At 34.0% G+C, this 27330-nt stretch overlaps 3 protein-coding genes across 3 annotated transcripts; 1 reads left to right on the forward strand and 2 right to left on the reverse strand.

Annotated features, from left to right (window-relative positions):
* The first annotated feature begins 184 nt into the window (after window positions 1-184).
* LOC144450666 (UBX domain-containing protein 1-like) lies at window positions 185-7265 on the forward strand. Its single transcript, XM_078141318.1, has 11 exons — window positions 185-329; window positions 1122-1175; window positions 1695-1780; window positions 2160-2259; window positions 2447-2483; window positions 2974-3068; window positions 3772-3891; window positions 4565-4636; window positions 5228-5396; window positions 5757-5940; window positions 6226-7265. Exons 1-11 carry the CDS (start codon window positions 277-279, stop codon window positions 6264-6266), a joined length of 1011 nt encoding a protein of 336 aa, XP_077997444.1. The 5' UTR covers window positions 185-276; the 3' UTR covers window positions 6267-7265.
* Window positions 7266-7369: 104 nt separating this feature from the next.
* LOC144450658 (acidic fibroblast growth factor intracellular-binding protein-like) lies at window positions 7370-12907 on the reverse strand. The gene is made up of 10 exons (XM_078141306.1): window positions 12758-12907; window positions 11714-11912; window positions 11442-11568; window positions 11205-11305; window positions 10617-10750; window positions 10102-10204; window positions 9424-9493; window positions 8869-8955; window positions 8131-8231; window positions 7370-7633 (listed from the first exon to the last, which is right to left on the reverse strand). The coding sequence occupies exons 1-10, from the start codon at window positions 12837-12839 to the stop codon at window positions 7555-7557; spliced, it is 1083 nt and encodes a 360-aa protein (XP_077997432.1). The 5' UTR covers window positions 12840-12907; the 3' UTR covers window positions 7370-7554.
* A 1889-nt stretch (window positions 12908-14796) lies between these two features.
* On the reverse strand, window positions 14797-24162 carry LOC144450825 (acid phosphatase type 7-like). The gene is made up of 12 exons (XM_078141566.1): window positions 23879-24162; window positions 21585-21779; window positions 21088-21270; window positions 20569-20692; window positions 20151-20219; window positions 19597-19711; window positions 19219-19332; window positions 18674-18728; window positions 18026-18093; window positions 17562-17633; window positions 17022-17159; window positions 14797-16207 (listed from the first exon to the last, which is right to left on the reverse strand). The coding sequence occupies exons 1-12, from the start codon at window positions 23976-23978 to the stop codon at window positions 16142-16144; spliced, it is 1299 nt and encodes a 432-aa protein (XP_077997692.1). The 5' UTR covers window positions 23979-24162; the 3' UTR covers window positions 14797-16141.
* Between the last annotated feature and the right edge of the window lie 3168 nt (window positions 24163-27330).

Here is a 27330-nt window from a genome sequence, read left to right on the forward strand (position 1 = left end):
GATGCAGTGTTTAGTCAGCAAACAAATAGGGGTTAACGTTACGTGGTGGCGTAACGTCAGAGATAGACGATTACGTACGCAACTAATTACAATGTGAATGAATGAAAAAAACGAAAGTCAAGATCCACATGCACAATGACTAATTTTCGTGTGCCTAGGGGTTCTTTTCCTCCACAGGTCAAAGGGCACGCGTGTTGGAGCTGTGTGAGAACGGTTCAGTGGTAGTATCGGAGAAGATTTTCGACCATTTTGTGAGAGATTTTCATAGATTTTAAGATGTCAACAGCCGTCGATACTCTTATAGAGATGGGATTTCCCAGGAATAGAGCGTAAGTTGTTTGACCTTACTCCCAGAATGGAACTTATTCCATGATGTCAACTGTAGCTGTTCCCAGATTATTACACAGGCTGTAACTTATATGAATGATGTATTTTCGATTTACATGTAAAAGCAGCCTTAACCCTGTAAGCGCCTGGAGTTTTGTACTTGCCAATCAATACCAATACTATAATGGATCACTTTGTCATTACTATCCAAGTGTCATTAATGACATATTCCACATCATATATCTGATAAGAGTAATGTCATAATGACTAATCAGTTTGACTGACTCTCTTGTTTGGAGAGGATGGGTGTCGGTGTACTTTTTCAATACAACAAAGTGCCACCGAACACCCCCCCCCCCTCCTCTGAAAAGCATAGCAGAATGACCCCTACCACTAGACAAGATGATGCCATCTCACCCACATTTATATAGACACTCAATGGCACAACACATTTCACTGACATCAATATTTCAATTTTGCAATTCATTGAAGGAAAGGTAATTGATAAGTATGCTTGGCCTATCATGTTTGTATTCAGTTGACAGTTGACACATAAAAGTCCACAAACGTCAACTCTACAACGGGTTACAAAAAAGAACTAATAATGGTATAGACCAAGAAAATCTTAGAAAATTTAACAAAACATCCTTATGAGAAGGTTGTACTTGTAACAGATTCCACATTGACAATTGTCTCAAAAATTATATTTATAAATTTAAAAACTACAGTTTTAATATCTACAAAGCATAGTAGTACATAGCAACCAGAATCAATATATATATTTCTCTTTGTAGGGAGAAAGCCCTCGCTGTTACAAACCATAATGGTGCCCAAGTGGCAATGGACTGGTAAGTAGTGCTACCATTGGGAATACTAACAAATGGTGATAACAGTTTAACAGTTAGCATTTGTTTTTGGTTGTACTGGATACAAAGACCCAAACAATCTTACTCAATCAAAATCAGTTGTGTCATGTTATTCAATCCTGACACCCCCCCCCCCCCCCATCACCCGACAATAGTAAACTTTCTGTCACAGTTTTGACATTTCAAAATACTCCTAAAAAAATAAATTACTCAGTTGTCAATGACTATAAAAACCCATGAGAAATGATCAGTACAAAACTCATGGAAATTCAATAACTTTGTTGTAACTGTATATGAATCCTGTACTGTCTTTGTGCATTTTGTAATAACATAACCAAGGGTTATGACGCCAGCAGTGAACATTTAACATGTCCTGATCAACAAGCTAAGTCCAAACATCTAGTAATTGTCTTTCTTTGTCCATGTACTACAATTATTTCTATTTTACTTGTAACATAAATTCAGTTCCTATGTGTGTGTGTGTGTGTTTTCTTCCTTTAGGTTGTTAGAGCACAGTGAGGACCCTGATATAGATGAACCATACCAAGCACCACAAGGTCATAAATTGGGTGATACACCAAAATCAGGTGAGATTTACACTAGGAATACATCCAGCAGCTCACCTATAGTGACACATGTCACAAGACACGTTGCTCTGTCTGTCATGTGTGTAAACACTTAATCTGGTAATGTCATCAGATATGTTTGATTTCCTGTGACACATCTCTAGTTGCCACTTGAGTTGTCTCTATATTCCCATTTTTTTGTCATTTTTGCCATAGGTAAAGTAAGATATAACTTGTGTTAAAAAACTTGAAAAAAAAAAATTTCTGATGTTTGTGTAAAATGGATTACTCAAACAGAAAAGAAACAGCAAAAGGAGTGAAAATAATAGCAGATAAAAGCTTGTTGTGAAATGTAATGTCAAATATTAACTTTTTGGGTTTTGTGCTGCTCCTTTTCCAGGGGAGGGAGACTCAGAAACAACAACAACAACAGCAGCAGCAGCAGCAGCAGAAGAAGAAGAGTCAACAGTTCAACAACCATTATCCCTAAAATGTGAAGAGTAAGGTTACTTTTCAAGTCTTTGATATTGGTATAAAGTCTCTTAAAGATTTGAAATTGACCACAAACAATAGACTGATCAATAATGACATGATTGGTAATTTAGTAGATTTCCAGTTTGACATCTCAGATGTTGACATACAGATGAATGTTTTGTTTTTTATATTCTGTTCTCTTTATTTTCATAGTTGTGGAAAACTGTTGAAAACTGAACTTGATGTCCAGGTAAAAAATTCTGAAATATTGTGATGACGATGACGATGACGATGACGATGACGATGACGATGACGATGACGATGACGATGATGATGATGACGATGATCATGAGCATAAGATGATGAATTTTAGTAGGACTTATAACAAAATGATAACAATAAGTGATGAGGTGAAATTGCCAAATATAGTAGTACTAGTTTCTTTTCCATATTTGATAGACAAAAGCTATACACCTACTATTATAAGAGACATGTCTTGTAGTTGCTAATAGTGAAAAGTCCAAAATTAAACTGTCCAGAAGATGTCAGATGAAAGTACATTCCATTGATGTTGAAGTGTTAGAGGAACCCAAGTATGCAGCATTGTCATCAAGTGAGAGAGAAAGCATATCAAGTTCTTGTATTGTGTAACCTTTTCCATTTCAGTTAATGCAACACTAATTTACACTGGACACTGTATGAGTTAAACAATTACTAGAAGTACAATGATGTCTTTTCAGGCCCATGCTGCAAGGACTGGTCATCAGAACTTTTCTGAATCCACTGAAGAAATCAAACCACTAACAGAAGAAGAGAAGCGAGAACAGCGTGCCAAGTATGTTTATGTTTGTAGTAACTTGGTAAAAGAAAAGTAATCACAGCATGACATCCAGTCTGTTCCAACATCTGTAGTGCCCCCCCCCCCCCCGTATATTGAAATAGTTTGATTACTTTTGTTTATGAGTGATTACAAGTGATTACTTATGTTTTACCTAGTTTGTTTATAAATTGTTTCAAGTATGTACAATAACTTTCTGCATACTATTGTAATTGTTTTTGCAATGTATTGAGCTACAAACATGGACTTAGTCTATGTTGTTTCACATTGGTTTTTTTTTTAAAGTAGAGAAACACAGTAAAGTTGTTTCATTGATTAAAATCCAAAATAAATACGCCTTTTTCATCCATATTGTCTCAGTGATGCAGTACTCTTGAGGTAATGTGAATGCATAAGTTTATCAAATCCTTCTACAGAATGACAAATTGATGTAACATCTGTTTTCTGTGAGCAAAGATAGCTTTGTATTTGGAGATGTACTCATCATATTCCCTAAATAATTACCACATTGTCTCCTCCATATGGCCACTAAAGACAGTTTTGCATTTCAATGTATATTTATTGTGTTTTACCATAGAAAGGAGTCTCCCCTCCACAGTCTATGGTTTTACCTTACCTTGGCAAACGTCCCAATACAGATTGTGTATAGGTTGTGCAATGTTATAACAGCTTTTGTTCTATAATTGATGCTGTGTTTTAGGGTAGAAGCTAAGATCAAAGAGAGGAGAGAGCAGAGACAAGCACAAGAGAAGAAGGAAGCTTTGGACAAAGAGAAATCAAGAAGAGCACAGGGAAAAACTCTCACCTCTATGAAAGAGAAGTATGTTGTGATCTATGAAATATTTACAGAGTAGTTGACATCTTCCTTTGTCAAGCTCTTGCTATGCCAAAGTCATCAAAATGACCAGTCAGTAAAATTCTTTCAAAGTTAAAATTAGTTTGCTTTGTCTGATTTCAGTTATAATGGTAGTGCCAAGACAATGTGGGTTCAGGGAATTATTCTGATATTTAATAATGATACACAATATTTTTAAGAGCTCTATGAGTGTGACTGTCCTGATCATAGCACTGTTATTACCCATGACATAGACCTATAGTGGTTCAATGCCTTATGTATCTTTCTCAACTTCCTAGGGAGTATGCAATCCATTTGCAGCTTCTCTAAGCACTTAGGATTAAATCCATGACATAACCTCTGTCCTATTAGGTTCCAATTTATATAGCAAGGTTGACTGTAGCACAGTGGTGATTCAAATCTTGCCCAAGGACTTAGGCCATTCAGAAACAAACAGCAGTGACAAGGCTCCCATCAACTACTTGTGAATCTGAACCAATCATTATAAACATGTGACCATTATTATCCTATTATGGTATGTTTGTAAACAATTTACAAAATAGATACTTTAAAGTCTTGCCTAGGACTTTTGACCACCACCAAATTAAACAAAAAAAAATGTATATTTAACAATTGTAAAATTTTCCTTTCAACCAAGGTATGAAATGGATGAACTGAAGAAAATTGCAGCAGAAAAGAAGAGAGAGAAAATGGAAGAGAAATTAGCAAGGTAAGGAGGTGTATAAAGAAGAAGTTCATTATTGACCTTGTGTGACATTGTGTGATCGTCCGTAAGGAGATGTGTTACTGTCTGCTAGGTAAGGAGATGTACTACTTTCAGCTAGGTAAGTAGATGTACTACTAGGTAAGTAGATGTATTACTGTCTGCTAATGCAGAACATTGATCAGATGAAATCTTGCTGTGGAGTTGAGTGCTTAAAGCAATGATTTGGTTTTGTGAGAATGTGTGGTACCAAGAAGACTTGAACTTTGGTGAGACATTTTGTAGATAGGTGTGTCTCTGTAGTCACCTAATAACCACTTGAAGGTTTCTGGGAAAGAACCAGCGATTCTAACTGAAAAGGATGACACAAGAAAGATATACCAAGTATGTAGACTAAATGTACTTACAAAGCAAGGATGACATAAGAGAGATATATCGCATATGTCACAGACTAAATGTACTTACAGAGAAAGTCGCTGTCAACGATCTGTCTTTCATTGCTTTGTACCATTACATCAAACTTGAGTCTGTCATAGATATGAATCACACAGATGACATTACTTTCTACTTTAACCACTATCATTTGTTCACTTTTAGACAAAGGGTCAAAGAACAGATTGCTATGGATAGGGCTGAGAGAGCAGCAAAGTCAAATCCATCAGCAACTGAAACACAGCCAACACTTGCTGCAGCCAGTCCTGCTATGGCTGCTGCTGCATCAGGAGAACCAGCACCAAAGAAAGAATACAATGAAACAAGACTGCAGGTAAGGACGTTATATTATCAGGTGTAATTTTTCTTTATAAACATTGACCTTTGACCTTGACATTAAAGGTCAAAATCCAGCAATTTCCTGCATATCACAGATACTTTGTAGCATTTATGTGTTGCCATCAATTTCTTTTAAATCATGTTACCATTTCGACATTCAGTCACACAGAAGTAGTGTTTGAAGGGGATGTGTCTTCTTCAAAGATTTATCTTTCAAGTGTAGTGTACTGACCAATACATATCAAACTGGTGACTGTGTGCTGTGTATGTTTTAATCGTAGATGTCTTCCAAATAGCACCACTGGCCAATACATATCAAGTTGAGGACAATATGTTGTGTATGTTTTATTTGTAGATACGTCTTCCAAATGGCAGTGCACTTACCAATACTTTTCAAGCTGGTGAACAGCTAGCAGCAGTTCGTTTATTCGTCCAATTAAATAGAACTGATGGTAGTACAGATCCATTCTCACTGATGACAACATTTCCAAGGAAAGTTTTCACAGAAGAAGACATGGAAAAACCCCTGAAGGAATTAGGTATTGTGAATTTAAAAGTTTATGGATTTGTTTTAAAAGGGTAGTTTTGAAGATGATTGGAAAATATTTATCAAACATTTAGGTAATTCACCAGAATACTATAGCCTGGTCTCAAGTCCAGCCAAGAGATATAGATAGGCTAAGTTTGAAAAAGATGGTTCAGTTTTCACTATGTGTAATGCGGTGTCTTCAAAGAGTACTTTTGAATACTTGCACTTTGCAGTGTTTAGACTTTTTCATTTCAGCACAAGTCTGTACTGACGTTACTGTGTGTATTATTTACAGGTTTGGTGCCCTCAGCTGTCGTCATGGTATCTAAATCATAGCAGAATCAAATCAGCTGAATACTGGTCTTCTCAATCTGTACAACTGTTTGTGTATTGGACAATGCATAGAAATGATACAAATTTGGGGGTCTGACTGTTTCAAACTCCCTATCTTGCTTTAAAATGTAAGGTTGATCCACCGAGTTGCAGTTTTACTAACATATCACTCATCAACCTGGATGGTATATATATTCAAATTGAAACATTTACCAACCTGGGTGGGATGGATATTCAAATTGAAATTCCGTATTTAAACAGAATGGAGGGGGACCATCTAATGGCCATGGAAAGGAGTTCAAACATAGATGTATATGTACATTAGTTTAACCATAACAAGAGCCTATTACAATTAAACATGCTTAGTTGTATTGCTTTATCTATTTTTGCTTCAAATTAAACAGACATACCTCTTGTGATTTATTTTGTACGGATGTACTGATCTTGTCCATGTGTAATATTATATACATATTAGTATGTAGTTTGTTAGAAATAGAATTAACTGGGAAAAATATTAGAACTACAACCCATAACACCAAAGTAAACCATTTTCTGTATGTACCACATTTGCAAATTGACCACATGAGAAAGGTCACAAACTAGGCTTGTAAATAAACCAATAGAAATAGTATACTTTACACTTGATGTAAATGCTATAAACGAGTGTAGCACATAGAGAAAGTGCTTTACTTTGGCATTACTTGTAAAAGGCTGGAGATTACAAAAGTAACTTTTGTACATGCGTAAATTCAAACAGACACTGCTTTATGTGAATTATTCATACAGAAGTATGACTTTTTTCTGTGTATACATAAGTAGTCTGTTAGAAATAGTAGTACCTGAGGAATAAATATCAGTTATGAGGAATGTAATGCTGAACATAATGTTGCCATCCAACTTAGTAGTAAATTACTTAGGACAAGTTCACCATTTTCTACGAAGATGAAATTATTAATGTAATGTAATAAACTTGTTGGTTGAATTTCAAAGAAGTAAATAAAGCAAGCCATTACAACTTTTAATGTCTGAATTAGTCATTTAATGAACAGAACAGAACAGAAGAGAACAGAACATGTGAAAGGTTCAATTTATTTTGAGTTGTCTTGAACAGTAAGGGATAAGAGATTGATATAATCTTGACAATAAATGACTTGACATCAGTAAAATGTTTTTGTCAACATTATAAAAATAGACTATTGCACCATTTCTTTACATATATTACATCAATATACAATCACTTTGTCAAACTTCTCTGGCAGTGCAGACGAGAGCACGACGTGAGCTACTGCTGTCAGCTGTGGTACATACGCAGTATGCAACGTGTGAATGTATCCATGTATCTTTTGAACACAGCCAGTAATCGAGGTTGCCTGTTAAAGAGAAAATGAGAGAGATGACATTCTCAACTGAATATTTTTAATGAAACTAATTTCTTAACAGATGGTACTGGTTAAGTATTTATCAGACATGTTTTGGTTAAATGGATTTTCTCACAGCAGACTTTTGAATTGCAATGACAGCAGTGTCCTCATGTTTCAATAGAAACCATTCACTAGCTGGTAATGTACACTCTTAGTTAGCATTGTGAGAACCAGACTTCTGAAGGTTAGAAGTTATTGTGTACATTCAACTCTGGTGACGACAAACATGTAATGGTGACAAATGCGTACAGATAGACTATGCGTATTGCACGCCACGGTCTATGTTCAAACATTGTGTTACTATGAACTACAGATGTTGTTGACATCAGAACCAAGATTTTGTGCATCCTAACTCTGATGGAAGTGCTTGTTCTGAATACAGTCACCATTATACATATGCATTTACTCCCATCTGAAGTTGTAAAAGTACTGTCACATTGACTCACCTTTTGAAATACTCTATCTGATGGCAGGATGATTCATACACTTCCAGGAAAGACTTCACATTCTCTGGTGTCCAACCAGCCTGACGACATGGGTCAATGACCTTGGACACAAGGAGATAAACATTTAGTATGATCCACTTTCAAATCAAGCAATATGATTACCACCAGTTATTAGATTAATTAGTTAATTGTACCATGTCCTTTATCAGCTTTCAATAGTAGAGATGATTTACATGACTAGGTTAACACACCTGGAGGACAACAGACATTGCAATCATAAAATTGACTGGGACTCCATTATTGATACAACCCCCACACTATTTCCTGAGAAAGATCAGGTATGCTACCAACATAAGATGCTACAATGCCAAGATCAACAGAGTGGGGAGGGGGTGGGTGGGTGTAGGTGTATCAAACTGCTGAACCTTCTACAATCAGCTGATCACACTGCCACCTAGTGGTCAGCTATAACTATCGAATTTGTCATTCTGAGGATGGTCGACCAAGACAGATTGCAGCGCAATGCTAAGAACTTAAAACTGCATGTGCATTATTAATACCCAATGTACATCAACAGACATTGCAGTAGACTGACACTATACAAAATTATATAACAGAATGACATGGCACATTAATGTCTGTGTTTGCACATCGGTGAAAATACCAGTAGCATGCACAATATGCATGCACATTGATGTCAGTACTGGTACATGTGTTAAAGTGAAGATATGCTCTTACCCTTTCTACTACATCATTGAAGAAATCTCTAAGGTCTTTACTATGGATCATACCAACAGCAATGTTAATCACACCACGTGACAGTGCCTGTAATTAAAGGAGAGAATATTCATGAGTTGTGAAGCATAAACACACACAATAGCAATTGTTAATCACTATTTTCTGAGAACAATTTTCAACTGTCAATTTTTAATTACAGAAATTAATTATTGTATAATTAAGATATTATGTTAAGAGGCAATAAAACTGTTCTTATCAGACCATGAAATCATTAAATAAATATACTACAAGATTCTATTTCAAATATTCTGTTCCAGGTATTATTGATCCAATTCATTTATTTACTTTCTCTGATTTTAAATCTGATTGTAAATGCTTGCCAATTGCTGGTTGTACTAATACTACAAATACATGTACTTTTGTATAAAATAATATTACACATAGTAAATTTCAGTATTTGGAATTCATGTTTCAGTACATGTACCAGCATATTGAGAATAATAAGTTGTACAAGTTGTGAGATGACCTATAGTAAAGAAACAAGAATTAACTTACTTTAAAGTTTGACTCCATATCTGCATATACTTTCTCTGACATCTTATCTTGAATGGCTGAACATACCAGACTGGGTGATAAAAACAAAGAAATAGCATTTTGTTTATAAGTATAGATTTACATAAACATATCAATCATAACATGGATATTAATTTCACTATCCACCCACCATAAACAAAACTAACCATGTAAATTAACACAAACAAAATTGAGTGCAAAAATCTCATAATAATCTTTATCTGTCCAAATAAATTTCAATAAATTGTTAAATTGTCGCGACATGAGCAGCACCTTAGTGCCCTAGTGTTGAAAGAGCAGGAGAAAACCAGAGTACCAGGGGAAAGCCCATGTTGTTTGCCAGGTTGTTGTGAAGACATTATTTTGAATAATGCCTGGAACATTGTGTTCTTGTCTGAGATAACACCAACTGTCTCTGATATTGAAAGTGTTGTGTCTGGTAACTTTGATTGATTATCACTTTACAATGTTGCAGTTACACCCACTTCATTATTACTGACTCAAGAATAGGCACCCAGGCTCTCAGTAAGCGGCATTTTCAAAGGGCAAACAAATCAACAATTTATTCAATTAAAATGATGTTGCGTAGAAAGTACTTTGTACAAAACTATGATCTTGGTTGTAATATATTGGTAAGTATCCAATTAAAAAAATATTTACCCTTTGTGAACATCACCCATGTCTCTATCAAGGAGAATTTTCAAATCCCTCAGCTCCTGCAGGAAGTCTCTATCAAAATCTGCATCGATGTCTACTTTGGAATCTGTAAATATTGATCAGGAAATGTAATGTCTTTGCATCTGGGAGTCATTTACCAGTAACACTTGCAGTGTACAAGCCTTGCAATGCAGATTCCTTTTCCAACTAAATGCTTTTCTGCACCAATGACACCAAAAAAAGCAAACCAAGGTGCAAAACTTGTCAAACAGTCTATATATTCAAATTGTACTCATTTACTATACAATGTGAGGTTCTATGTCATCCTCATTTCTTTATATATTGTCATAATTTATTGATTTGATACATATAAAAATTCCCACAAAAATTATAAAACAAAGGTGCACAATAACAGTACTTTTTTAATACCAATACAATTATGAGCCACAACTATTCAATCAATTTTCTAAGAGAGTTTGTTAAGGAATGGAAAAGAGGAAATCTTGCTAAAAACTCACCAACTGAACCAGCAGTCCAGTGATCAATCATTTCATCAGCACAGAAAGTGAAATCGGGTACTGTTAAGTATTGCAGTCTCTTCTTCCCTGTGTCAAAACGATTATTTGCAAAGAATACTATGGCTGCATACTGCCTGTAATCGAAAATCAGAATTTCCAAAAATAACATCAAAACCATTGGACACTTCATGTATGTAATTCCTTCTCAAAATTCATAATGCTTTATTGCTACAATAGTCGGAGGTGATCGCACAATGTTCACACAAGCTCAAAAGTGAACTTTATTGGTTGGGGGGGGGGGGGGGTATGGTGTCAATGCGATTGCTGAACTTCATTTTTGCACTTCTAACAAAATTTTGATGAAAAACTTTCACTCCTTCAATGATAACAGCTTTTGTATTAACTACTGACATGTTGATAAGTTGATACAAATTTACTTCTAATGTGTTCATTTAGGGGAGGGTGTTTTGACTGAAAAGAATGTGCATTTTTTGAGCTTGTGTAGCATTGTGTGATAGTCCCTAAGATAGTATGATGTTTTAACTGCCTGAAACCTCATTGAGAAAGAACACCATTAATTTTACTTACTTTGCTAACTTTTCTGACACCAAGAAGTGAACTCGGATATTTTTGAACATTGGACCTTCCATATCTTCAACCATTTTGAAAACTCTCTTGAAATTATCAAACTACAAAGAAAAACAGAAACTCTTATATGACTACAGTACATGTGATACACAGGTGTAACTAAAACTGTTACAGTGCTAACACAGTAGTATTGATAACAATACTTTCAAAGCATGAACAAAAATGACAAAAACATACCTGTCGTCGACAACTTCTTAGTTTTACATTGGTCTTGTCACTTATATCATCTAAATCTTTTCTGTTTTTGCTGGATAATTTTTTACCAAGAATTTCTCTAACCACTGGATAATCAAACTCATAGTACCTATAAAATGTAACAGAAAAACACCAAATTGAAATTTGATTATGAGTAGCTTTCAAAATTCATACTGTTTCTATATAAGTTTGACTGATACAGCTAGATGCATACTTGGGAGTCTATTACAACTACAAACTCAAAACTGACTTACTTTTCAATCAGCATCTTTTGGGTAGCAAGTGGCATTTGTAAAAGCATTTGGTTGACAATTTGTGATGGATGGTGTAGTATCTTTTCTAACATATTAAATGTTCTGTAGTGGTCCAGGGTGTCATACATCAACATGTCAGTTGTTGCTCCAGTTTTCCGTAATATACCAGTGTGTTGTCTTGCAAACACTGCTTCATTGACTGTAATTATAAAACATAGAAATATGGTATGTATATACCACAGACTCTACACTTGTAGGGTCTATGATATAAACAGGTGCATAGACATACAAGATATTTCACACAAAACAGAGAAAATACACCAGTCATAATCAATGTGGTAGTGCCCTGTCTGCATGCAGGTGATTCAATGTCAGGGAAACAAAGGTAAGTTGGCAATGAATTTTCTTTCTTTCCCTCATTAATTTTGTATGCAGTCTGTTTTTTTCACACCTTCATCTATCTTTTCACACCTTGCCTTCAGCTTTGTCATATTTATTATAGGCATTCAAGTGAAAATAGTCTGACAGGTAGAGTGCAAAAAAAAGCACAAAGTGTTGGTAAATTTAGAGTTAAGAAAATACAATATAGAACAGTAAAGTTACACAGGGATATTTACTTGTAATGTTTGAAGACTGGGTAAGTCGGGACCCGAGTCTGACCATGGCTCTCTGTTTATGGATATTGTAAGAATCGAGTGCCGCACTCCATCTATCTGTAAGCAGGTCTAGTGCATGTGCCAATGTGTGCTGTGTACTTCAATCACCTGTGGTTTATTTTTCATACATGGGCACATGATGTAAATGCTTAGCTAATTAATAGCTAACTAGCTTGGTCTTGCAAGCTTGAAACTCGAGCAACTCAAGTTTACATATAACATAGCAAGTATCCACTCATTTACATCTAGTACAGTACCTGTAGCTGTCCCCCTTGAAGGTGATTTGAGCAAAGTGTTGTTTACACAGCAGAGATAAACACGATAAACAACAACATTAACAGTACTGTAGCATCATTTAAATTCCGTTGCAAAAATGTAGTAAACTCACCTGAACGTCCGTCTAACCATAACTGATACACTTCAGCGTCGATATATGTAGTATTACCGACAAAAATATTGATGTCACTCATATTCCAATTTTCTATATTCGTCGTGTTCACCTGTACTCGTGTGATATGATAGCCGTCTACCTTGCTGCAGTACAGTCGACGTCGCGTCGGAAAATCCCCAAATTAAATATGGCGACAAATTTGCATAAATGACATAATGATCACGTGACAGGGAATCCTCAACTCGAAGTCTACACATTATAGAGGGCCATGGTACGACCATGGAAGTATTATTGAGATAACATACCCCCGTATGGTACGACATTGGAGTAATTATACTGACAATATAATTACTCCAAGGTATAAGGTACGACAAACGGCTGAAATGTAGTGATTTTGTCTACTTGAGATATGTCAAAAGTTCATAAATCCATTTCCGGCAGCCGGCTTTTTAGTCATATTAAAAACCCGCATGTAAGTTGGTTTGATTTGAAATTATTAGCAATGTATTAAGGTACTTCTTTTGGGATATTGAGCAGATAATTATATACTGCTCGGGTGAAGGCACTCGATAAGCACTACTTATCCCATCTCATTGATGATTATAACACTCTTGTGTTAAGATTTGAAAAATCAACTAAATAGGGATGGATATCAGTAGATAGTTCGACGTGTATGCATTTGACCTCTTTATTTCTATACACATTAATTGTTGGATCCAGGAATTATCTATAGATTTGCTGCACACAAAGAAAAAGATGTCCCTGTGTTTGTCATATTTGAATTAAATTGTCACTTACAGAACCAAGTGTTAGTAAATTTCGAAATGTTATGGTAACATGTGATCTTGTGATCTTGAACTTTGACATATCATGTAAATTTATCTATAGTGCATTTACCATAGACTCTACACTATGTTTCAACAGAGATACCCGCAAGTGAGATGTGTAATGACGTCATCGGTCCGGGCGTATCCGCCTGCCCTAATAGGTTTGGGGCACGGTTGTCTAAGGTTTGGGGAAAAGGGAGATTAGTCCGAGCGCCCACAACGGCCGATCTGTCAGTCTACTCGCAAGTGAGATGCGTCATATTCAACTGAACCTCAGAATCTATAGTGGTCTGAGGCTGAACCAAACTTTGTGTAACTGTTTATATGATTGTTATTTTTTTGTATACAGGCTGGTAACCTGGAAATGCAATAAACATTTAGTCATGTATGTACAAAATATGTATTCATTGTTTTATATGTAAGTTTGGTCTATAGTCTGACTTGGAGATAATTTCCTAAGCTAACTATTTGTTCTCATTTTTACCTCCCGTAAAGGTATCAGAGGTATTAAGAGGGGGATGTCTGTCTGTGTGTGTGTGTGTGTGTGTGTGTGTCTATCTATCTATCTGTCTGTATGTATGTATGTATGTCCGTCTGTGTGTGTGTGTGTGTTTGTGTATGTGTCATCATTTTCTTAAAAATGGCTGGCTCAATTATACTGAAATACAACTTTTACCTTAAATGAGTAATTTGAATAACGAACGATATTCAGCAATGAAGCAGTATCATGCACTATTCAAATTCCGTATAATTTGGCATATACCTAAGAAAGCACACTTGTCCAAAAAAGCCTGTTACCATAGTTTTTTTTAGTTTTAATGACTAATTTGCATAATTAGTGATTCCCTTATGGGAGGCATTCAGTTTGAATCTGGTTTTGGTTACTTTCACTGATTGTACATGTTGTATCTTTATTTTATTCTCACTTTCTCGGGGAATAAGTTCAATTCAAACACTTTGTCTACTTCTCCAGCACACACACACACATACACTGTATGTATGTATGTATGTATGTATGTATGTATGTATGTATGTATGTATGTATGTATGTATGTATGTATGTATGGACGGATGGATGGATAATGTGATTAATATACAATGGCAATGTTAATACATAACTAAATTTCAACATCAGAAATATATTTATCACTGTTCTGGCTTTTCTTTTTTTAAAGAAAGTAAATTCACTTCAGGTAACTGTGCTTCGAGATTATGTTTGATGTTCATTTATTCACAATTCAGCTTGTAGTGACACTGTTTGCAATCTTTCAAATAAAGATACCCTACACACTGGTAGCTCACAAATTTACAAAACCTGTAAACACATTCAACTTTTCACAATAAAACTGTATACTGTCGATAACTTCTGAGTACATATTTTAAGATTTGCAAAAGGCTGTTGAAAATCTCTGCGTAAAAAAGACTGTATAGAATAGGCTGACCTGAGTGTATTTGACTGAATAGTAAATAACAATCTTTTAAAAATCTTCAGCAGTTTTTCGTTTATGACCAAACAGTGTATAACAATCTTAAATGGTTAAAATCTTTAACAATACAAAATTCACAATGAAACAATATAGATAATATTATAACAATCCTTAAATCTCTAATGATATTTGTGTTAGTTACCAATATCTTGAATGTACACACAAAGTTTTCACCAAACAGTATATAACGCTTTAAAAAGTTTTCAACATCACCAGTTTGGTAGTACTGTATTCTGAATGGACGCAAAGTTTTCACCAAACAGTATACAACAATTTTTTAAAATTTTCAACATCAACAGTTTGGTATATTCTGAAGGGATACAAAGTTTTCACCAAAACAGCATATAACAATTTTAACATCACAAATATGGTATATTCTGAAAGGATACCATGGTTTACAACCACAAATAAATCAATATAGATACCTTCTAAAATATAATGCTTATTGATGATGAATTCATGATGGTTCCTATGGAAACATTTCAAATATTTTATTTAGCTACAGTTTTTTGTTTTGTCTAAAACAAATAAAGTCTAAATTGTTTTGAAATTGTGTAATATTAACTTTTGTTAAATGTAGGAATCATAGTGTCTTTTCAAGACAGGTATATATATTGCAAAACTTTCAGTAAGTCATTACAACAAGTGTAATCTATAAGGCCACTTAAGGTTAAACCCGCATTAGCTGTAACTCAAGTGTTATTTTCTTGATCACACGATCAACAAGATATTTACTGAAAATTGTTAAAATACCAATGATTAGACATTATTCGGGTAAATCAGAGGTCTATTTTATGCATAAGTGGTATAATAATAAGTTGAAATAGTGATTTATCGAAGGACATTGATTTTTGGTTGCAGACCAAAAAATCAATTTCTGACACAACAGTTTCAAAAAAAGTTCAAGTTGCAGATAAAATCTATGAAATGGATACAGGGTGATTTTTGATCATTTTTGGGGGAAATCCCCATATACTAATTTGTATTAAAGATCAAAATATAAAGTGTACAACGTTTACATCATATCTTCGAGCTACTGCCATCAATGCCAGCCCTGTGTCACAATATTACCACTCAGTGTAAGGACCATGTTTATCTTTGATAATCATTATCTTGTCAATCACTTCTCCACCCTGAAGCAAAGACAGAAAAAAAGATAAATATTAGTACACATCACGAGCTAAACAGATACATGTTTTCAGAATTCGAAATTCAGTTTGGGTATTTTCAAATGTTTACTAAAGTTACAGAGAGAAGAGACATATAAGTACTGTACATTCACTAGCTAAACAGAATCAGAGATGCATGTTTATGTTTTTGAAATTAAAACTCCAGTAATTTAACATTCATTTTCTAAACTCAGAATTAATGGTAAACACAGTGTCTAATTCTGGGAAAATAATGAAGGCAAATAAATCCCTAAAATATCTAGATACATACAGAGTGGATCAAAGTTTAGTGTTGTAGCATTTTACTACAAACATGGCTTTCATTCACTCATTGCAGTTAGCAGCAAGTATGTCAGAGTGTTGGAGCTGATGAGAATGAATAGATCAGTGGCAGGGGTCTATTACCAATGACAAGCAATGACTGGTTAAGATTTAGCAGAGGGATTTAATGGCCAATGTCAGATTAGGATTACAGTTTGGGTCTGAAAACATTTGTCTGGGGAAGCTTTCAGAAAAATTAGTCTTGAACAAACAACTGACCTATCTTAATCGTTATAGCTCTATATGACAGCAATAATGTGAGAACCAAGGACCTAATCATGGGCCTTTAAAGCATTTTATGATGTGATGGGCTTGGCAGTTTTTTGTATTTTTTCTCAGAATCATGTTTTTAAATTTTGCGATTTGTTATGTGCAGACCATTGCAACATGTGTTGTGTAATGGTCTTTAAAAAATAAATAATAATAATTATTATTATTATGTGTACAAGCATGATACCTTATCATCAGATACTTGTTCCATGTATACATGAGTGGTGTTCATGATTTGCATACGAGTGTACCCATAGTCTTGCCGGCGGAATGCACTCCATGGACGATATGGAGGCTGAAAGCCATCATGATCTTCTTTGCAGCCCTGAATGAAATGATATCAATATATTCATTAACTTGCCTTTACAACATCAGATTGTTCCAAATACAAATGAGTGTGATTGAGTACTGTCATACGGGTGTACCCATAATCACTGCTGTTAAAAGCACTCCAGTGTGGACGGTGGCCAGTAAAAGGGGTTGGACCTTCATCACATCCCTGTTGAAAAGAGGAAGCTGACTCTTGTTTCACATACAAAAGTAATTCCACTGTATGGTTATGTTATTTCATATTTTGATTGGGCTTTCTTATGATTCAGAAGACGGCATATACATCTCTATCAATTAAAGTTAGGTGACGGTAATATTAGACTTTGCTGAGGAAACAGATCCTCGACAAAAAGTGAGAAGAAAGGAACAAGGTTATCGATTGATAAGTCTGACTTACAGCTGATCCTGTGATGATATGTACTGGTGCCTTGGGATTGGTATAGGGTTCATCTAAACTACCATTGTACACCTGTAAATGTAGTCAAGTTGAAAAATAATACATATAATAACTACTTTGAAGTTCATTTACCATTTCAAATTTACCTGCCATCACACGCATATTGCATATGACATGTGGGATAATGACTGTCGTAAGTGTTGCAAACAGCGATACAGCTCTATAGATAAACAAAACACATTGCAAACTTGACATAACAAACCAAAATCTATTCATAGTACATTGTTTACTAAACTAAACTGACAAAATACAAATGATGACATAATTGCTCCAGCTCCATTTCACATTTGTGCTAAGTTTGGAAACTGTAAATCCTGATGAGTTATGGGTTTAGCATTAACCATAGAGATGTCTGTGCAGTGACAAACTAATTACCAGCATGTGCACACAGTAATACTACTCACCTTTCTATTGTACACAGGCCAAAGTCTTTCATAAGAATGTTCATGGGCCCAGATTTCCAAGTCCACTCCTGATTACAAGATATAAAATAAAGATACACTTACACCAAATGTATTGTAAATAAATGAAATACTATCCAAAGTACATGTAATATCAACTGTAGAATAATAACGTGTTCATAACACTGCAGTCCACACCCGAAATATATTCAAGGAGCTATTTTTACATATTGACTACTTTTGTTTGCGCATGTTTACATCTTTTTAACATTGAGATCCATGCTGTCATTATGACACTTCATCTGTGAACAAAATATTGCTAGATGTGAAATTATTAATTATTTATTCCAAAGATATATTTAAGATAAATTTATAATATCATGTTACATGGAAACACATTAACTACACACTGTGGGAAAGGAGACAAACATTAGTTGTTTTGCAACTAGTTGAGTACATCCCTGTTACAATCTTATAAACTAGTGTATTCTGGGCAAAAGCTGATCAATTTCAATACATACTTGCTTTGAAAGAACAGCAAAATCATAAAATGTTGAAAAATCTACATATCAACGAAAAAAGATGAATACTAGACAAAAAACAGGCTACTACATCTAATAATTGTGAACTAAAATAAAGTCAAACACTTACCATGCTTATAAAACAATTCTTCTAGGCCAAAGTTACCAAGATATCCAGTTCTCACCTATGAAAAGTTGACAACATGCAAGGTTACTTTTTTGGATCACCACAATAGCAAATCCATGTTGGTTTAGGATTTAAAGTTGGGTAAGAAAAACAGTTGTCTGGACCAGTCATATGAAAAGTTGACCTTGAATAAAAGAATTGCCTTGTGTTATCCTCCTTATAGCTCCACTGATAAACTAACACAAATGCAAGAACCTGGGATTGAATCAAGAGCCTTCAAGATATCAAATACATTCACAATAGCTTTGCAAATATAAACCTAAGTACTTTCACTTCAAATTATCACAATCTAAATATTAGTAACAAAAGAAGTATTGACCCTGAAAAATAATCAATTGGTCTGAGTACAACATTCTTTACTTGATTTTATGGAAGATCTTGTTGGCAAGAGTGTAAAGACATCATGAATACACTCTATGTGCTTTCAGAGTTTAAGTGCATGGCATGGTTTGAAAGGTCAGTAATAAAGGTTCAATTAATGTACTCACTATGCTTTCAGATTTAGTACAGTCATCATGATCATCATTAGAACAGTACATTGGACGATGACCCATCACAATAATCCATGGATGTTTGGCACGGTTTTCTGGTTTGGTAGCTTCCTTAATATCATATAAATGAAGTACGCAAGTATAAATACATGAGAAAAATCAGTTTTGCTTTTGGTGAGACTCTGTGTAACGTAAAATTCTTGTCAATGAATAGAATATTTCCTCAAATGCACAAAATTAACATGACAGGATTTTGGAAAATTATGAATACACAATATGCAGACAAAGTATGGTGTCTTCTCACTAGATGTTTTTGTGTTGTCAAAATGATATGTTTTCAAATTGTTTTTTCAGGTGGAAAGATCACCTACAAACCTCCAAGTCTTTTTTCAACCAGTTCCACTGGTTAAACATCTGTTCAATACCATAATTTACATAGAAGTAAATCTCTGTTGATATAGATATGATGTGCGCTGGTCCAATATTCCAACTACATGAAAAGAAAATTGGAACAAATGTTGTAAAAAAAATATTATGCTGAAATGATGATGATGTGTGAGTATATACCTACTATTTATTTAGGTGATAGTATTCCACGGAATGAAACGATAGTGGGCATTCATAAATTCAATAACCTCAATAATTTTTGAGGAATGAATTAGTTCTTGTAATGTTTCTATTTTGTTACTGTCACTAACATTATTTTTTCATAACCTAAACTAAACTAAACTAATTTTGAGTGATTTCTCCTACCTCCTTTCAAACAAATGGTAATCCATTTAGGTATATGATCAAATCACTAATGGGACCTGTTCAAATCCCATACTTTAGAGTGTTACACAAAATGTGATTACTGCACTACTTGATATAACAAACTGATACATGATTTGATGGCTGATATTTTTAGAAACAAAAGATGATTACAATACCTGAACCACACATTTTGATTTTCGTCATAGTTTGGCATTGTGAACCGGTTCTTGTAGTGGGAAAAGTTACTGTAAAATACAACAATTTTACAATCATTTATTAAATCATGAAAAAAGTCCAGGTAATATTGACTCCTGAAATTTTGGATTGAAAATGTATAAACTGAATAGTTCCTTCACATGACACTTTGCTTTCGTTTTGCAGTTGTAATTTGTATGCATTTCACCGAACAACCAAACTAAAATCCATTGTTTAAAGTACATGTACAAAGTACCAATAAAAAATCTATAGTTTGGTATTCAATAAAAGTGTAAATTTGACAAGTTTCTTCGAGTGAAATTGAACCTCTTCTAGATCACATTTTAATCAATTGTATTTTTATGTAACTTTGATGTCATGAACACAAAGTTAACTTACTATGCACTCTCATGGTTGCCAACACACACCATATATGGTAAATAGGCTGCTATTGGTTCAACTTGACGCATGAACTCATCACCAGTTTGACCATCATCACTGTCAAAGTCATATGCAAAATCACCTAGGAATAAAAGATCAACATTTCTTCAAGATTAATTGAAACTTTATTTTTATGAATACTTCACCAATTCTAGGTAAAGTCTGGGAAAGACCTACTATCTGTACAATATAAAATAGTTAGCAATAAAGCATATAGATATCTCTATCACACAAAATTACAATAAGTCGATAACATTTTGCAAACTTCCTGGTCAACATGAAATTTCAGCAAAATTCTAAAATCACAACTTTGAATAAGTTCTAATGTAATGTTCTAGTTCTTGTTGAAATATATTTTCATGTTTGATGGCAAACTACAAACAAATATTCCACATTCTACTTTCTCTTTCTGTTATCATTTTTTGAATGTCATATGAGATGCTGGTTAATTTTGACCCAGATTTTAGTTAGACTTACCAACATGTAAAATGGCATCAAAATGACCCTTCTGAGTCTCTTCTTGCAGTGCAGGAACTGACTGTGCATTGACATTACCCATATCACCAAAGATAGCAAACCTTGGACTCCAATCAGTGCCATCTTTCATGGCAGTAAAATAGTAGACAGCACTCCAACCATAATCACTACCACAGTGATAGACTGGAATATATTACAAATACAAACCCAACAAAGTTAGAATTTGGAAGTGAATGGCTGTAGATAATGCTGAAATTCACTCATTCTCAAAGATGGACACCTTAATAAGCATGTACAACATAACAGAATAAGAGCTACACTTGTCTAGCTTTGTTGATGGTGAAAACTCTGCAACTGTCATGTGCCTCTAGATGGATGCACTTTCAGTAGATTGTATCAAATACATAACACATCTGCATTCACACAAGATAGAACACACCTTACAATATCTCCTAATACAGTAAATGAAATAGTTTTTGTGATAAAATATGACTCACTGTATCTTTGATTAGGTGTAAGACCAGTGATTTTGACTCTATGCACCCACTGGGTATGGTTTGCCTTTCCACCATCTACAAACTTGGTAGTAGTACCATTGACAGCCATATTGAATGTAGTGATGCCATACTCCACTACAGACTGGTTGACTAATGTCATTGTACTCCATGTCACTATCATCTCAGTGGGATCACCTAATAAATAGGCAAAATTGTTAGAAATTTGTCAGAATCAAGTAAAATAAACAGCTATGTACTTGACTTTTATTTTACATTGTTAGAGTCTAGACTTCCGTACTAGTATTACAACCCATAACACCAAAGTAAAGCATTTTCTGTATGTACCACAATTATTTATAGCAACCTATAACACCAAAGTAAAGCATTTTCTGTATGTACCACAATCACTTATAGCATCCATATCAAATGTAAAAGTATAATGTTTCATTTGCTAATTGACCACATTACAAATGCCACATGCTAGACTTGTAAATAAACCAATAGAAAGAGTATACTTTTACACTTGATATGAATGCTATAAATGAGAGTAGCACATAGAGAAAGTGCTTTACTTCATTGTTACTCATTGTACTAGTAAGTTGGTACACAGTGTGGGTAGATACTGCCCAGACATTCCTGGTGCCATGTTAAACTGTGCATTCAATCAAGTACCCTTTAGTTTATTGACAGACAGCAGTGTGTATGAGTCCAGGGTAGGAGTTGAACAGTCAAAATACATTAATGCTCAAGACAATATCAATATTACATTGGTACAAATATAAAAATCGCTGACAAGGCACTAAATCTAACTATAGTACTTTTTTTTTCAAATTGTCCAATGTTGCTGAGATACTGTTTTATTATGACATTGACTAAATATAACTGGTGACAGAAACTGACAAACATGGCAATGATAGATGCATTCAAATTAAACAGAAAAATATTTATGCAAATTTTGTGTCATTATCTGATTTGAATACAATGGGCTGTATGAAAGTGTTATATATATTTCATTCAAAAATGATGGTCACCATAGAAACCAGAGCTAGTTATGTTCTACATTATTGTCAAAGCAAGAGAAATTTACAAAACGTAATCTTTTTTTTCAAAACCATGCAATCATGATATCTAGTACTTTTATACAGCCCGTTGTTTTGAATGACACGTTTCATTTTGCATATATCTGTCAGGTTTCTCCAAGTACCACAACATCATAACAAATGCCGTAATAAAATAATCACCATACATGTCACACACCAAAATTTGCGTATTACTCTAAATTCAAGAGTTTGAATGGTTTAATCCCATGGCATGAGCCACATCATTAAAAAATAGATAAATAGTTATCATAGCAACCACTACAAAACAAGAAATACAAATCATCCCTTTTCTGTCAAACTGTGTTCTAATATTTTCTCCAATGTCTATGTTTTTAAAGCCTGAGTTTACCTTATTGTATAATTTACACAAATTTCAAATCAAGTACTCTATGATTGTTGTGCAAATTTACCCCAAATGGATTTCTAAAAGAGGCACTGTATAATCAACAGCTGTATAGCTCTGGATAAAAGATGTGTTGAAACCCTGCAGTGTATACATCCAGAACTATTAAACAGCTGGCTGTATAGATACATTTTTTTCAAATACAGCATAACAAATGGCTGAGATATAATTTTTTTAAAAGTAATGTCAGGTTTTTGTTGTTCCCATTGTAAAGCTTGACAAACATTATGACTTATATAATTTATGTAAACAAAGAATTCTTTGTCTTGTTCCTGGTCAAGCATCCAAAGCCTGGCTATATTATAAGAAAAGCTACACTTGTTCTACCCACAATCATCACTAAACCACTGGCACTTGAAACAAGCTGTGTTATATATATATATATATATATATATATATATATATATATATATATATATATATATATATATATATATGTATGTTATATATATATATATATTATATATATATATATATATATATATATATATATATATATATATATATGTTATATATATATAATATATATGTACAATATATATATATGCTGATTTTGGAATTAAAACTGATTGGTGCGGGAATCTACTTGTCATGGAGTCGATTCTTCCTGGGTTTCCAAACTGTATCATTATTTTATGTTATATGACCTTGAATAGAATCAGAGAATAGACTATGTATTAGGTCACAAGTGACTGTGCAATAAGAAGTCATATGGTGGTTTGCATTGAGTGAACTGATAACATTGTATAAATGTCGATATACATCCTGATATACCCTTTTTTTTAGCTTACCTGTGTAAGATAAGTGTATCTGTTCGGGCTGACCACTGAACGATTGCGACGAAACGAAAGTAACACTGACAAGAAGGAGAAAGTATCCGAATATCTTCATCTTGAAGCGTCGATCACGAACCTTGCATCAAACAATATTTATGTATATTACACCTACAAAAACACATAAACAGTTGGACTTTCGCCTCGTTCAGTTTTCGTGCACCTAGAGGCGTATACTCGGTACGTATTGCTGTGAAAACGGACTTTCACCTCTGCGCTTGACCATTTCTACCGCGTATCTATACATGGCAAACATATACAATAAGCTGACCTCACAATCGTTCAATAGTCATATGACATGTTGACGACAGAATACAATCAGGTGCGTATCACGTGTCGACCACATAACAGTTCATGTTGTTTTGTGTGCATGGGCTAGGCTAGCTCACGTAGCACGCGTACTCTAGTTCCTCATGACGGACAGTATCATGGTATTCCATACTACGTTTTCTTCATAGTATAATAATACAGGGAACGAATATTATGCTGGGTATATTGCATGCCCGGAGCAGAGTATTATTGCTTAGATTGCCGCTTTCTTAGGAAAATATCGTACGAATCCTGCTGCTACAAATGTATCAATCTCTATACTAGTAGAAATATTACTCTTTTCTCCTTACACTCAAGTTACAGGTAGGAATAAGTCAAAAGGTTATGCATATTATAATATAAATATGATATAAATTTGTTATCATGACGAAAATGAGTAAATCGACTTGTTGGATGATGCGTGGATTTATGTTGTTATACTGCCACTGTTTGCTATTATTTAAATTAGTAAATAGCAAACAACAAAAACAACTTGAATGATAAGCATTACATAAAAGGGGCTCGATTTTATAACTCATATCTTTTACAGTTACTAGTAATATGGTATTAAAAACTTAAAACTAATACTATAAAGTAACTTGTATATAAGGAACAACTACACAATTTTCATGGTGCATCATGATGTATGGTAAAAGGTTTGAAAAATGTTTGATATTAGACTACCCAAATATTAGCTGCACAGTAGCTTTGTTTTTATTTACAATACTTTTTAAATTCTTTTTTATATTTTATTTTGTGTGACTCAACATTGTTCGTTTTACTGTTTATTTTTTCTTACGGGGTTTGCAAAGAAAAACAAAGCTACAATCTCTATTATCGAACCCGGCCAATCTAAAATCTCTCGACTTCCATGGTTTTCTCATAAAAATAATCCATTCCCTTGCTTCAATACCAAAATTCACTACGTAAGTACTCAAGTCATTTACACACGATAGAATGGTTCTAGCGGAGAACCAAGAGCGTCGGACGTAGCGAAACCGCTACCGTAATGCATCTACCCAATTTATGTGACTTGGCAAAGGAAATAATTTGAGGACATTGTTTTCTCTGTTTATAAACGTAACGTCATATGCCATCTCATTTATCTTAAATTACACACTAAGGATATTGTAAAAATGTAAGTTTTGTGTTTTTCTCACTTTAGCTCTGTGCTCATTTTTTTTACAATATATTATTACTAGTGTAGACCTATAGCGCCACAATGACTTCAAATAGGAACCCCCCCCCCGACCAATGGGAGATTTTTTACATTGTAATTCTTACATTCTCAAATATTTTGAGTTTGTTATTCATTTTTTGGGGGGAATGACTTTTTTGTTCAATTACTAGTAGTCTCCAACGGCTTTACACTTTCACCCGATTATTTCGTTATCACTCACTCATGAACACATTTGTGTTGAACAAAAATATTTCGTTCAAATAAAAGATGCTTAAAGCCAACCCTTTAGGCCTATATTATAATATAACAACTCGCATTTAAAACATGTAAGATAAATATTGGGAATAAATTACTCAACATTTAATAGTAATCAAAAACATCGAAATATTCGCTTTAGGTTAATAAAACATTGTAAACGCTAGACGGCGAATGTTTACTCAAGGGCTCGAGCAATTAACACCTGAGCAATGAACACCTTTGGGAATTGGGTACACCTAGTGAAATAGCTGATAACAGCTATAGTAAGAAACGTGTAAACTACACCATCGACCCTACACGTGTAGGTTATACTCAACATTTATGTTATCATTATAAAAATAGTCAAAACATGGAAATCTTCGCATATATGCTAGGTGTGCACATGTGCCAACTGTCGGTCGATCAGACGCTACAGGACGCAACAGTGGAGAAAACAATTAACTAACAGTTTGCTATGCGGAAGTAACACGAACGAAGTCCCGTTGTTTTGTACAAAATGTACACACAGGGTTGCTTTGCTGCCTGACATATATTTTTAACTGATGCAACTGCAATAAGGTAAGAATATCTGTTTCCACGACATTTTTTTGACAATTTCACGGATACAATGAATGTTCAAGACGTTGTTTCACTGCACTGCGTCATTTCAATTATAAACCCTGGATCAAAATAGCCGTGCTCTAACCTAAACCATGGAAACAATCCAATGCATGGTGTATTTTACAGTCTTTTACCATTTCATGCATAATTTATATTTTATAGATTGAATATAATCGACGACGATATCGAATGATAATATTCAATAGAGTTTTAGTGTTTCATAGATCATTAGATGGAACTATTTTCTATCTAGACTACAGTACAGACGTACATTGGATTTGCAATGCTTCTTACGCTATTTTTGTATTGTTTTATTTAAATTGGTGGTACCATCTCCAGTTACATGCATTTTGTATATACGTTGGAACATTTTGCATGAAGATGATAAAATAGTGTATAGTACAGATATGATCAAATTGTCCTTTTAATAGCATATTGTACATTTAAAGTGATACTTAATTAAATTTGTGAAGCAGTTTCTTATCAGAACAAAGAACTTCATTAAATAGAGTTAAACTAGATAATAGATAGATGGATGGATAGATAGATAGATAGATAGATAGATAGATAGATAGATAGATAGATAGATAGATAGATAGATAGATAGATAGATAGATGGATGGATGGATGGATAGATAGATAGATAGATAGATAGATAGATAGATAGATAGATAGATAGATAGATAGATGGATGGATGGATGGATGGATGGATGGATGGATGGATGGATGGATGGAATGAATGAATGAATGAATGAATGAATGAATAAATAAGTAAATAAATAAATGAAATTTAATATATAATGAATAACTATATTAATTTCATAAAAGAAAATATAAATTAAGAAAATGTTATCATTAAAATCTTTCCTAGAATATGAAATTATTGATGTTCATGACAGTTTACACTGAATGTTCATAAAAATACTAAGGATTGTTCATGCTAAAATTAAAAAGAAAATGAATTTTCCATTTTTGCAGTTTTCATTAGACATGCTCAAGTCTCTGGCCTTTTTTCATTCTTTATTTGAATAAAACATTTTTTGAAAAAAACAAAGACACAAC

The sequence above is a fragment of the Glandiceps talaboti genome, chromosome 2 (genome assembly GCF_964340395.1).
Source record: "Glandiceps talaboti chromosome 2, keGlaTala1.1, whole genome shotgun sequence".
Classification (NCBI taxonomy): domain Eukaryota; kingdom Metazoa; phylum Hemichordata; class Enteropneusta; family Spengelidae; genus Glandiceps; species Glandiceps talaboti.

Bases quoted from the DNA above. Each gene is read 5' to 3' on its own strand.
- LOC144450666 (XM_078141318.1), top strand. From the start codon at position 277: ATGTCAACAGCCGTCGATACTCTTATAGAGATGGGATTTCCCAGGAAT. The intron at 2,260-2,446 runs GTAAGGTTACTT...TTATTTTCATAG, and splicing joins TTATCCCTAAAATGTGAAGA to TTGTGGAAAACTGTTGAAAA. The intron at 2,484-2,973 runs GTAAAAAATTCT...ATGTCTTTTCAG, and splicing joins AAACTGAACTTGATGTCCAG to GCCCATGCTGCAAGGACTGG.
- LOC144450658 (XM_078141306.1), bottom strand. From the start codon at position 12,839: ATGAGTGACATCAATATTTTTGTCGGTAATACTACATATATCGACGCT. The intron at 9,494-10,101 runs GTAAATATTTTT...TTTATCACCCAG, and splicing joins ATGGGTGATGTTCACAAAGG to TCTGGTATGTTCAGCCATTC. The intron at 7,634-8,130 runs GTGAGTCAATGT...TCTCTTTAACAG, and splicing joins CAGATAGAGTATTTCAAAAG to GCAACCTCGATTACTGGCTG.
- LOC144450825 (XM_078141566.1), bottom strand. From the start codon at position 23,978: ATGAAGATATTCGGATACTTTCTCCTTCTTGTCAGTGTTACTTTCGTT. The intron at 21,780-23,878 runs GTAAGCTAAAAA...CCTATTTATTAG, and splicing joins GATACACTTATCTTACACAG to GTGATCCCACTGAGATGATA. The intron at 18,729-19,218 runs GTGAGTACATTA...AACTTTTCATAG, and splicing joins GTACTAAATCTGAAAGCATA to GTGAGAACTGGATATCTTGG.